The sequence below is a fragment of the Pyrus communis genome, chromosome 16 (genome assembly GCF_963583255.1).
Source record: "Pyrus communis chromosome 16, drPyrComm1.1, whole genome shotgun sequence".
NCBI lineage: Eukaryota > Viridiplantae > Streptophyta > Magnoliopsida > Rosales > Rosaceae > Pyrus > Pyrus communis.
The window spans coordinates 5,501,874-5,512,878 of record NC_084818.1 but is presented as its reverse complement, the minus strand read 5'-3'; the positions used below and the strand labels follow the sequence as shown (position 1 = coordinate 5,512,878).

The window sequence follows — 11,005 nt, the reverse complement described above, 5'->3', positions numbered from 1 at the left end:
CAGTTTTCCCAGCAGGCTAGGCTTCCACTATGAAGTAGAATACAAAAGTGTAGGAGTTATCGGATTTAGATCCTCTCCTGAGCAAAGAAGATAGAGTCTTCTGATCTAAATATATGGGCAATTGGATTTTGATTCAACGGTTACAATTGTTGTAATTTTTAAAAGAACCTCATGTTTATAGTCGTTCGATCAAAATCCAACAACCTGTGTGTTTGGGTCAGAAGGATTCGTCTTCCTTGCTTGGGATAGGATCCAAATCCAGAGTTATCGAGCAACAAAACCCACTATGCGACTCAAAAAGATATATAAAAGGAAAAGATTACTTATGACAAATCTTGAAACTTAATTAAACTTTGGTTGCAAGCAACAGACGAATGAATCTCCTTTGTGGCAGACATTATAATCAAAGCATGCAATCATAATTAATCTCAGGTAAACCACAAATAATGAGGATTAGTTGGTCATGTTGGGATAATTTCTATACAAACTTTAGTCTGCCCTCACTCCTACAAAATTTACATTTTTTATACTATTGTTTGGACCTAATATTATGTCTTCGGCCTATGCAATTAAGGTCGTTGGATAAACAAAGTTCTAGACTGTTGAATGTGAGAGATGCTAAAATAATTTTCGTTATTGTTGGAGATATTTGATCATAATAATTGTCTCTTAATAATGTATTGAATTATCCTCGCATTTTCTTGTTGTTTGGGATTGAAATAATAGCTTAGGCCAAAAATGAGTTAACCCAATTTGAAAAGCCATGAACCTCGGCCCAATAATGAAATCTTTGGCCAATGGGCTGTCAACCCAAAAGAGGACTGATTTGACAGAGTCCTTCTGGAAGTAGGATTGTGAAAGGATTAAGTCTAGACGTGGCTCGATCGAGGTGAACTAAATTTGCCGAGGATGAGAGCTCAGTTATCAGTTAGTACACCCGCATTTACAAAAAGAACGTAGTTAACTTATAGTTACTCAGCCTGCGCCACGTAAGCTCTGTAATTCTTAAAGTCAAAAACTATATATTAAGTAATTAGCTAGACATTCGGATCTTTGATTACCTCTAACAAGCAAGAAACAATATAACTTAATAAGTGCGAGCCAGAAACACAAAACTAAACCAATCACATATACATAACCAACACAACAATTTATTAGGTTTACTTAATATGAGCTATCTATCTCCTTGAGTTGCTATCATATACATATTTTTACAGAGATAAATTACAATTTAGAAGCGTTCAAGTATCTTTCTCACACGCAAGTAATCTTTACCATCATAGTGGAAATGTATTGAGTCTTTTTCAATACAGCGTGAGTTTAAATTCCCTCAGTGGCTAACCTAACATTTAATCTAACAAAATCTATAGTTGGATAAAAAAAAAAATAAATATCTCTGTCACACTCACTCGTAATCGCTCGTAAATAGGGTTAGTTCACAAATCTTGAATCATATGACAAATAGAAAACCAAAACACGCAACTGACGCTATCGCTCCAGTCAATCAACGGGAGCTTTCAATCTTTCTATAAGATCCGACCGCTCACCTACATTACACCGACCCGTTATTCCTCAAGGACCTCAACATATAACTAAACATGCATCAACTAAATCATACATTGAAATTTCTTATACAACTCTAGAAATGGATAGGCAATCTAACATAGCGTTAAAACATATATTATCATGTATCTGTCTCTCTTTTTCTATACTATATAAAGTCGTTCTCCTTTGGCATTTCCTATCTAATCATATCGAACTATTAGGGTTTATTAGGTTTGGGAGGAGAACATACTTTGCGATGTCCTGTATCAACCCATCGGTCTGGATTTGGTTGATGTACATTGCACTTAATTTGTAAATTTTGTTTTTTTTTGTTTTTCTTCAAGTGGTGTTATTCTTATCATCTACTTATATCATTTTTTTTAATAAAAATAGGATCCACCAATGCATGTAAGTCTTATATTTATTAAAAAAATAATAAAAATAGAGGATAAGAATACAAATTTTTTTTTTTTTTCCTTCTGATAATGAAATCACCAATTCAAGAGAAATATTGTCCAATATTTGGGAACCAATAATGCTATTTAAGTAAGGACCGACTTTCACCGCCCATTCCATCATTCTTCTTCCCTTGTCTTTGCAATGCGTATGGAATTCATGTTTTTAAATTCAATTATTGACCACTGACCGACTCCACTCTGGCCACTAGGGCCTACCCATTCACGTTTATTCCATCGACTTGACGCACGATATTTGAATAGAATGTCTGTACGAAGCTGAGGAATGAGTAGGAAGTTTAAAGTAATTGACCGAGTAACATGGCTGTGGATTGGACAAGGATTGTATGCTCTTCCATTTTTGGTGTCATTTCGTGTCTTTTTATTCGTGTGAATTTCATCTTTACCAATTAAAATATGGAGGTAGATTATTTGTTCTTCTGTTTGGGTGCCTTTTCCTTTCCCTTCTATTTTGTGCGGTCACGATTAAGCCATATCAACATTTTATATTGATTTTTTTTTTTTATAAAGATAATAAGATAAAAAACAATAGGAATATAAAATATTGACGTGGCTTAACCGTTACCGTACAAATAAGAGGGGATGAGAATGACATCCAAACAGGAGGGCAGACAATCTGCCTCCTTAAAATATACCGACACTAAATGTTTCTTTTTTTTTTCCAACAAGAAGTGGTAACGAGTGCATTTTTGCTCATCACTATTTAATGTCGTGTATGCTTACCATTTTATTTATCATCGTTAGATGTGTTTGAATTTTGAGATTTATTCCTATCCATTACACGAATCTTGAAATTCAAACTCATCTAATGATGATAAACACTAAATGGTGATGAGCAAAAATACTTTTAGAAATAAAGGTATTTCATTGATCGTCGCTCATAAATAAAGGGTGTCAATTGTGTGCCCTGCTCCCTAAACCATTGAATATGTTAGTGATGCTGAACAATGTGGCGTGTGAATTTCAACTTTCGGACGGAATTAAGAATTACGGGCAGCGTTTTGGGCTAAAGAAGCCGGTAGGCCCAATTAACTGCGAGGACCAAGGTCTGAGATTGAAATCGGACTGTCACTATTTGGACTTTGATCCATGACTTTGAGTCCTTCATTGGATGAGGCCTTTGTAATATTTTTGTTTTATGACCAATATGATAATTTACGTTAGATTTATCTTATTATGAGGAGAGAAATTTCAACACGAGATCTTAGATGTAAGGACAAATGGTCTTAACCAATAAATCAAACTAATTGGTTATACATGTATAATTTTACGAAATAACAAACATGTGACAAGGTGAATACTCTTTCTTTATGTCTCTCCTAGGATAGGTTCTTCTTCGGATCCCATCCTTCTAGATCCTCTGGACCTTACCCGCCCAACTGAGTTCCTCCCCAATTTGAGGTAATTTATTCACTACTTCTCTCACTATTGGTTTCACTTCAATGCCCAATGCAGATTTCAGTTAATCTATGAATTTTTGCCAGTCGAAATGCGCAATTTCAGTATGATGAGCTAAAGTACATCGTCAACGACTACTACAATATTGCTGACTTCGATGACACAAACGCTTTTGTTGGTAACCAGCTCTAAAAAAGGTACGACGCCGACTTGGACTTTGAAGAATAAGGATTCGAAGGATTCATATGAATGAGATATAAAGAGGATCCTATCTCATCTCTCCAAACACAAAAATAAGTAATAGACATCTAATAGTAATAAGATACACATAACGTTGCACTGAACTCATCGAATGGCAGTATATGTTTAGTTAAGGCTTTGTTCTCTCTTTTTTAATTCCCCTTCTGATAGGACCTTATAATTCACGGACTTGGATTGTTTGCCCTCCTCATCCCATATCCTTCCCATCCTCTCCTATTTATGTGATCACGGTTAAGCCGCGTCAACATTTTATATTTCCATTGCTTTTTGTCTTATTATTTCTATAAAAAAATCAATATAAAATGTTGACGTTGTTTAACTGTGACCATAGAAATAAGAGGGCATGAGAAGGGCAAACAATCCAGGTCCATAATTCACACCAAAGATATTAAAAAAATGAATTAATTCAGTTACATCCAACAATAGTGAAAATTCTTGGAATTGACATTTGCGATGCTCATTCTTGTGCATTATGAAAATCTAGTTGCGTCATCTTGGATTTTTCATCATTTAGACTAATATGCATACAAACATTGACTTTCCAATCGGAAAAGTTAAGTGTAAATATTTAAGTTAATTATGACATTTGATCTCATCTTAAAATCGTTAAATTTTCGATCTAAATAATGACATGTAACTTGTGTTTAGAGTTATTTGTGACATTTGTTTTTATTTTTATTTAATTGTTTGCGATGGGCAATAGCGTAGTAACAACAATATAAGTTTAATATTTATTATTATTTTAGAGGACAACTATATTTCAGTAACATTTGATATACGTTTTGAGTACTATACTATTGAAGATAAATTGGATCAGAATTATGTCATGTCGTTACACTAAGTTTGATTTTTGTTTAAGAATAAAAAAAATATTATCTAATTGCCTAATCATTTTCATTTTTGAGTTTGTCGAAACTCTAGATTTTTGCTTCGTACAAGACAAATTTTTAGAAAGTGAATGGAGAGTTGAAATGTCCCAAATATCTCTAAATACTAGTTATGTGTAAGGCAACCAAATTTTTTTTAAAGAAAAATTTAACAGAGTTAGAAATATCACACCCCTGTCCGGGTCCCCATCACATCCCATTTTTGACTTCACTGTAGCACAATATTATCAGTTTTGGGCCCCAACCACGCTCTCACGGAACTCGCTTAACTTCGAAGTAGGCCTTATGCTAGGTAGAGATGAAAATATACATACAAGGCTTATATGATTCATTACCCTGAACGATGTGAAATGTTACAAAAATATATAATAAAATAATTTAAAAAAATTGATATGATAAATCGCTTAAAGTTTTAGTTGATAAATGATATTGTTACAAAAAAACATGTAGTTCCACATCCACTCCATCCAATAAAGTCGGCAAAAACTCATAGAACGACACGAAACGACGTCGTCAAGCACGTTGAAAAACTGGCAAAGGGAAGAGTCCATTTTGACGGAAAGGATCCTCTCCCAATCTTTTTTCACCAAATTCAACCTAGTTTGGGATCCCGGTAGTTGAATTTTGATTCAACGGTTACAAATATGAGCTCTTTAAAAGTTATAATAACTGTAACCGTTGGATAAAAATCAAACAGCCTGAATTCCGAACTAGGTGAATTTGGTGAAAAAGGATCCAGAGAGGATCCTTTCCCATTTGACTACCAGGAAAAGAAAAAAAAAAAAAAAAAAATCCTTTTCTCTCTTTCAAACATGGCGTGCTATTTTTCCATCACCAACGATAAACTTCACTTGTAGACAAAAATCTATTACGTCAAAGTCATCAACGTCGTACACATTCGCTCACACCAATCTTTCCGTCCACCGGGTCACACCCTAACCAAACCTCCTCCCCCCAGTCACAGGAGATCCCAAAAGACAAGTTAACTCCCCATCAGCGACCTCCGATCTGAGAGCTAAATGTGAGTACGGCCGTTGCTTCCGGCGTCGACGACAATATCAAGGGCTCCAGCTGACCCGTCACAATACCCAATCTCATCTCAGCCGTCCATTGCTGCTCGTCTTAGTATTACACCAGCGCCACACCGTATCAATTTCTCTCTCTCTCTCTCTCTGTGCCGGCGAGGACGAATGCGAAGTGGGGGAAGACCTCGCGACGGCTGAGTTTCTGACTTGTAACTCGTTCGGACTCGGACGAATAGGCGCGAGCCTTGGCGCTTGGCGCGCGAGGTTTGTTGCGACGGCAGAGCTGGCAAAAGCCACGGCGGCCATGAGAGGGAGCGTGTGGAACCGTCGGACGGTACAGAGGCTGCGGCAGTTGCTGATCTCGACCGTTGGATCGATGAAGGTGAAGCTTCTGCTGTGCTGTTGCATCGGATTCACGCTCATCGTGCTCGCCAGTCGAGCTTCGGATTTCATGGGATGGACGAGTCACACTACGGCTCTGGAACGGTTCTCGGATTCCCGGTTCGTACGGTTGCTTAGATTTTTTTTCCAAAAACTCCACATATCCGTATTATTCGCTAATTATTTAATTAAGCAAACTTCCGCTTGCACATCACTATCAGTCATTCTATTTTTAGTAAATAATTAAGCTCGTTGTTTATACTTTGATGTTCTACTTTCTGCTAATATCTATATTTAGAAAGACTGATTCCAAAGATTGATTAGAGGGAAGAAAACGGCTTGGTAGTTTGCAACAACTTCGTTTTTTCGAATATGAGTGTTTGATGCTCTGTTTATACCGGTATTGTTCGGGTCTGTTATGAGTTGTGGTGCTTATTGTGAACTATGGATGTTGTAGCAGGCATGATTCCGATGGAAACGGAACATTAGCTATTCGAAGATTTGGTCACTTTTCTGCTGGTTTTTAAGCCAAATGGTCGCTGGATTGGCATAACTCCTCACTTTAGTATTTGATATTAAAAATCGATAGAAGTGGTCCTGTGTATGATTGATGGTGTGCAAACCCAAGACAACTTGTATCGATTTTCAATGTCAGGGACCAAAGTGAGGAGCAGGGACCATTTTGGCTAAAAAACCCTGCTTCAACTCATTTTCCAAATTGGATAAGATTGGGAAGATTAAGCTAGCTTTGTGTTGTTCTCATTTGCTTCTTTAAAGAGCACACTCCTAGAAAATTTTCAATTGGCTTATTGTTGATTGTATCATAGTAGAGATACCGTTCGTTAAGCATCCATGCTGAAATTTGCAATTTGTATGCAGGAAAGGATACTCTATTGTAATGAACACATGGAAAAGATATGATCTTCTGAAGCAGTCTATTTCTCACTATTCTAGATGTCCTCGGCTTGATTCAATACATATTGTGTGGAGTGAGCCAAGTCCTCCGTCAGATTCTCTCAGAAAATTTCTGGACCACATTGTACATCTGAACACTAGAGATGGGCGACAAGTTGAATTGAAATACGATATCAATAAGGAAGACAGTTTGAACAACAGATTTAAAGAAATTAAGGATTTGAGAACAGATGCCGTTTTTTCAATCGATGATGATGTTATATTCCCTTGTTCTTCAGTGGAATTTGCTTTCGATGTTTGGCAAAGTGCATCGGATACAATGGTTGGCTTTGTGCCTCGTATGCACCGGATTGATCCGGTATGCCTCAATCTGTACATTTTCTCGTTATTTAGAGAGAGTATTATCCAACATTCTTGCTGTCTTCTCTATATCTTAAGCTTCTATGTTGGAAAATTCATGTTAATTTCTGTTTGAGGTAGAAAGTTGGTTTTGATCTATTTGAGCTCGAAACTATGTATTGTTCTTTTACTTTTTAGGCTAGCCAACGTTTACTGAAGAAACACCGTTTCTTATTAACAATTTTGCAAACTCTGTATGGCACACTTGGTCAGCTGTCTTACCAAATATATGCTCACTGTGCAGAAAGGTGATAAGAATCACTACATATACGGTGGATGGTGGTCGGTTTGGTGGACAGGTACATACAGTATGGTACTGTCTAAGGCAGCCTTCTTCCACAAAAAGTACCTAAGTTTGTACACAAATGAAATGCCAGCATCAATCAAAGAGTTTATAACCAAGAACAGGTTTGCACTTTTGCATGTTCATTTGTTTCTTACATTTTGAATGCTTTCATCTTTTGAGCTGTGTGTGCGGGCGTGCCGGCGTGCAGTGCGTGAACACAAAAGATTTTACTGAAATATGGGGTTTGATTTCACCAGGAACTGTGAAGACATTGCAATGTCCTTTCTTGTAGCAAATGCAACTGGTGCTCCCCCTATATGGGTGGAAGGTAATCATACATCCTCTGCAATGAAATTGTGTTCATTTTGGCTTTTGAAAACTTGGACAGGATGTTTCTGCATATTGTATTTTCACTTGTTGCATATCAGAAAGCGCTTTTGCAATACCTTAGTTTCTATTGTGGCATTTTCTTTTCTGATTACTTATGTCTCGCTACGCATTACTGTACTTTTCATTCAGGTAAAATATTCGAGATTGGTTCAACTGGCATCAGTACCTTAGGAGGACATACTGAAAAGAGAACCAGCTGCGTCGATAGGTTTGTTGCCGGGTTTGGACGGATGCCATTGGTACCCACTTCCGTGAAGGCCGTTGACAGTCGCAACATCTGGTTTTGGTGATTCCACAGCACGCTTACATATTCCTCGATCAAATCCACGAAGAACAAGAATTTCCACACTTCCGGTCGGTACTTCTTTGATCTTAGATGTATAATATTGAATTCTACGAAATGTGTGCGTTTTTGTGACAGCAGCCAATTTAGTGCGCTCATATAGATTGATAATTCGTGTTCTTACCGTGTAACACAAGGCAGGCAGTCGCTATATGGGCGATGAGATAGGTCTTTTCGAGTCCTAGTTTGTATCAGGTTGATGTAGAATGAACAGTACTCCTCGGCGTCACAGTTAGACGACCGGCGAGGAATTTACGACATCCTAGATCGGTTAAAATAACCGTCGAGGAGTTTACCACACCCCGAAATCTACATATACCTTGTTCTTGAATTCAAAACATTCCCTTACTATTTCGGAAATATTCTGCCTATCATCTCGTGGAAATCTTCTTACTATTTCGGCCAAACGGTTGCGAAATCGTCATTCATTTCTTATTGCGATCAAACTGGATTACAGAACTGAGAGATCTGCAGATTCTCTCGGTCAAATTCTTTCCTACAGATAATTTACTCAGGACCGGAATACATACCGGCAGTGCCGGGTGTCGGTACCCGGCATAATTTGGCAAAACTACGAAACTTTGTTGTAGTTATCGTAGGATGTACTGAGAGGGAAGCAAGTATCTTCGGCGCCAGTGCTCCAAAGGAAATTGGCGTACCTGGAGGCGTAATAGGGATTGTCTGGCTCCTCTGCCATTGCTTGCTGGTATCTCTCTTCTGCACCCCACAGGTCTTTCCTTACTATCCACAAGAAGTCTGCGTACCGGATCAAAGCCTCGGCGTCTCGTTTCTCCCCTTGCACGGCACGCCTGAAGCACTCCTCGGCCCTGCAAACGTAAACATAGATCACACAACACCGGTCAAGCAAACTACACCACAACTCAAGTCCTATCGTATGAAAAGAAAACAAATAATTTGATCATAACCGAAAATCCAACTCCGGTAGAGGTCTCGATGCTACAAAAAATCATCACAATTACATCATGCTTAGCTGCTCAAATTCGAAACGAAATCATTTAAATAGAAATGTCGATTGAAGCATCGAAAAACCTAACCAAATCTAGTCGTTTATCAATGATTTTCGGTCAAGTTAGTTTATGCAAAATAGTAAGCATACTGAAGCAGATAGTTTGATAATTGATAGTTGATACTCACCTATCGTGATCGCGAGCAACGACATGGAGGAATTGTGCATAGTTTGAGAGCAGAAGTGCATTGTGAGGATCCTGAGCTAAACCCATCTGGTACAAAAGATCAGTTCTGAAGTAGTGCTCATGATAATCCGGTTCGACATTCACAGTTATCGGTGACACAAATTGCTGCACCGTTGCATGATCAAGAGCCTCATCCCTCATTTCTGATTGCATTCTCGAAGCTTCCTCCATCACAGAGTTCCACAACTTCACATCCTCCTCTGCGGTGAACTCCTTATCATTGAACAAGGAGACACCATACATCTTCTCAAGATCAACAATGGCATGCCTGATTGAACTTTCCGAGGTCACATTGTCACGAAAATCGGCCTTACTGCCCTCGTTCGAGGTCTTTTTCACAACCCTAGTAGAATCGTCGTCGGAAATATAATCGGATTTCGAGTAGGGTTGTTCCTCTGTCTCAGTGTCTGTCAAAGTCTCAGCCATAACAGGCAGAGGTGTTGCAGCAACAACATTGCAATTCATCGAATACACACTGAAATTCGCCAGCAAGATCATCACATAAACCATCAAAGTCGGCGACCCCGAAAACACCTGCTGGAACAACCACACAAATGACATGCTCATCTCTCTCTTCTGCACCTTCGCTATCACCTCGTGCAAATCTTCAGAGTACAAACTTTCCCTTATACTCAAAGCGTGGCTATGGAGCTCACAGATTATAAACACCATGGAAGAGAATGCCTTGTTCAGGGAGCAAAAAGTAATCTCCCCTGCTCCCCCTTTAGGACCCTCTTCCCTTTGCTGCCGCTGCTTCTTCTTGATTAACCGGAGCGAAACCGGAAACTCGAGGCTGTTGGCCTTTCTTTCCATGGCGGTTCTGACGATTTCGCTTCTCTCCGGCCAGTCCGGCGGCTCCGGATGAATCCCGAGCAGAGAGGGCTCCAACGCACTGAACTTGAAGCTTGAAAACCGCGTCGAAAAGCCGCTGCCTTTGCTGTTTTCACCTTCTGGGTAAGTCAAAATCGGAGAGATGTTCGAGGTCTTCGACGCCACAAAAGCCGGTTCCTCGACGTTCTCGTCACCGTCCTCGGAAAGATTAAACCTTTGCGCCAATCCCTCAATCTGGTTCGACAATTCTTCGCATGAGAAATCATCAAACTTCGATCTGCAAGACTGGTTCGAGGTACGTCGACGTTTCGAATCACCCGACCCGGAAGAGTTTAACCAACGAACAAACCCGCAACCCAGAGCTCCACCGCTTCTTCTCACAGAAGGGAAAGAAACCGAAACCGACGACGCTTTCGAAGAAGAAGATGAAGAAACTGGTGCTGAAATCTGCATCGAGCTCTGCCAGCTCTTAGAACAGGGTACGATTCTGGAACCCATATCTCGAAATCAACGACCAGGATTTGGAGAAGACGATTGAGAAATATGAAATACAGAGAGCCCAAAAGCCGAAAATTGCAAGGGAAAAAAAGAGTGGAAAAATGGAGGAACAGCCGTTCAGTTCACATCAGTTCACACTGCTTGAAAGTGACATGG

At 39.1% G+C, this 11,005-nt stretch overlaps 2 protein-coding genes across 2 annotated transcripts; one reads left to right on the top strand and one right to left on the bottom strand.

The window, feature by feature from the left end:
- The first annotated feature begins 5,479 nt into the window (after positions 1 to 5,479).
- On the top strand, positions 5,480 to 8,564 carry LOC137720492 (glycosylinositol phosphorylceramide mannosyl transferase 1-like). The gene is made up of 5 exons (XM_068459567.1): positions 5,480 to 6,093; positions 6,853 to 7,246; positions 7,532 to 7,695; positions 7,831 to 7,901; positions 8,093 to 8,564. Exons 1-5 carry the CDS (start codon positions 5,897 to 5,899, stop codon positions 8,251 to 8,253), a joined length of 987 nt encoding a protein of 328 aa, XP_068315668.1. The 5' UTR covers positions 5,480 to 5,896; the 3' UTR covers positions 8,254 to 8,564.
- Positions 8,565 to 8,716: 152 nt separating this feature from the next.
- On the bottom strand, positions 8,717 to 11,005 carry LOC137720491 (uncharacterized). Its single transcript, XM_068459566.1, has 2 exons — positions 9,462 to 11,005; positions 8,717 to 9,133 (listed from the first exon to the last, which is right to left on the bottom strand). Exons 1-2 carry the CDS (start codon positions 10,847 to 10,849, stop codon positions 8,878 to 8,880), a joined length of 1,644 nt encoding a protein of 547 aa, XP_068315667.1. The 5' UTR covers positions 10,850 to 11,005; the 3' UTR covers positions 8,717 to 8,877.

What these genes read in the sequence shown, in the direction of transcription:
- LOC137720492 (XM_068459567.1), top strand. Translation starts at nt 5,897, where the DNA reads ATGAGAGGGAGCGTGTGGAACCGTCGGACGGTACAGAGGCTGCGGCAG. An exon ending in GAACGGTTCTCGGATTCCCG is followed by an intron (nt 6,094 to 6,852) that starts GTTCGTACGGTT and finishes ATTTGTATGCAG; the next exon opens with GAAAGGATACTCTATTGTAA. An exon ending in TCCCCCTATATGGGTGGAAG is followed by an intron (nt 7,902 to 8,092) that starts GTAATCATACAT and finishes CTTTTCATTCAG; the next exon opens with GTAAAATATTCGAGATTGGT.
- LOC137720491 (XM_068459566.1), bottom strand. Translation starts at nt 10,849, where the DNA reads ATGGGTTCCAGAATCGTACCCTGTTCTAAGAGCTGGCAGAGCTCGATG. An exon ending in GTTGCTCGCGATCACGATAG is followed by an intron (nt 9,134 to 9,461) that starts GTGAGTATCAAC and finishes TTACGTTTGCAG; the next exon opens with GGCCGAGGAGTGCTTCAGGC.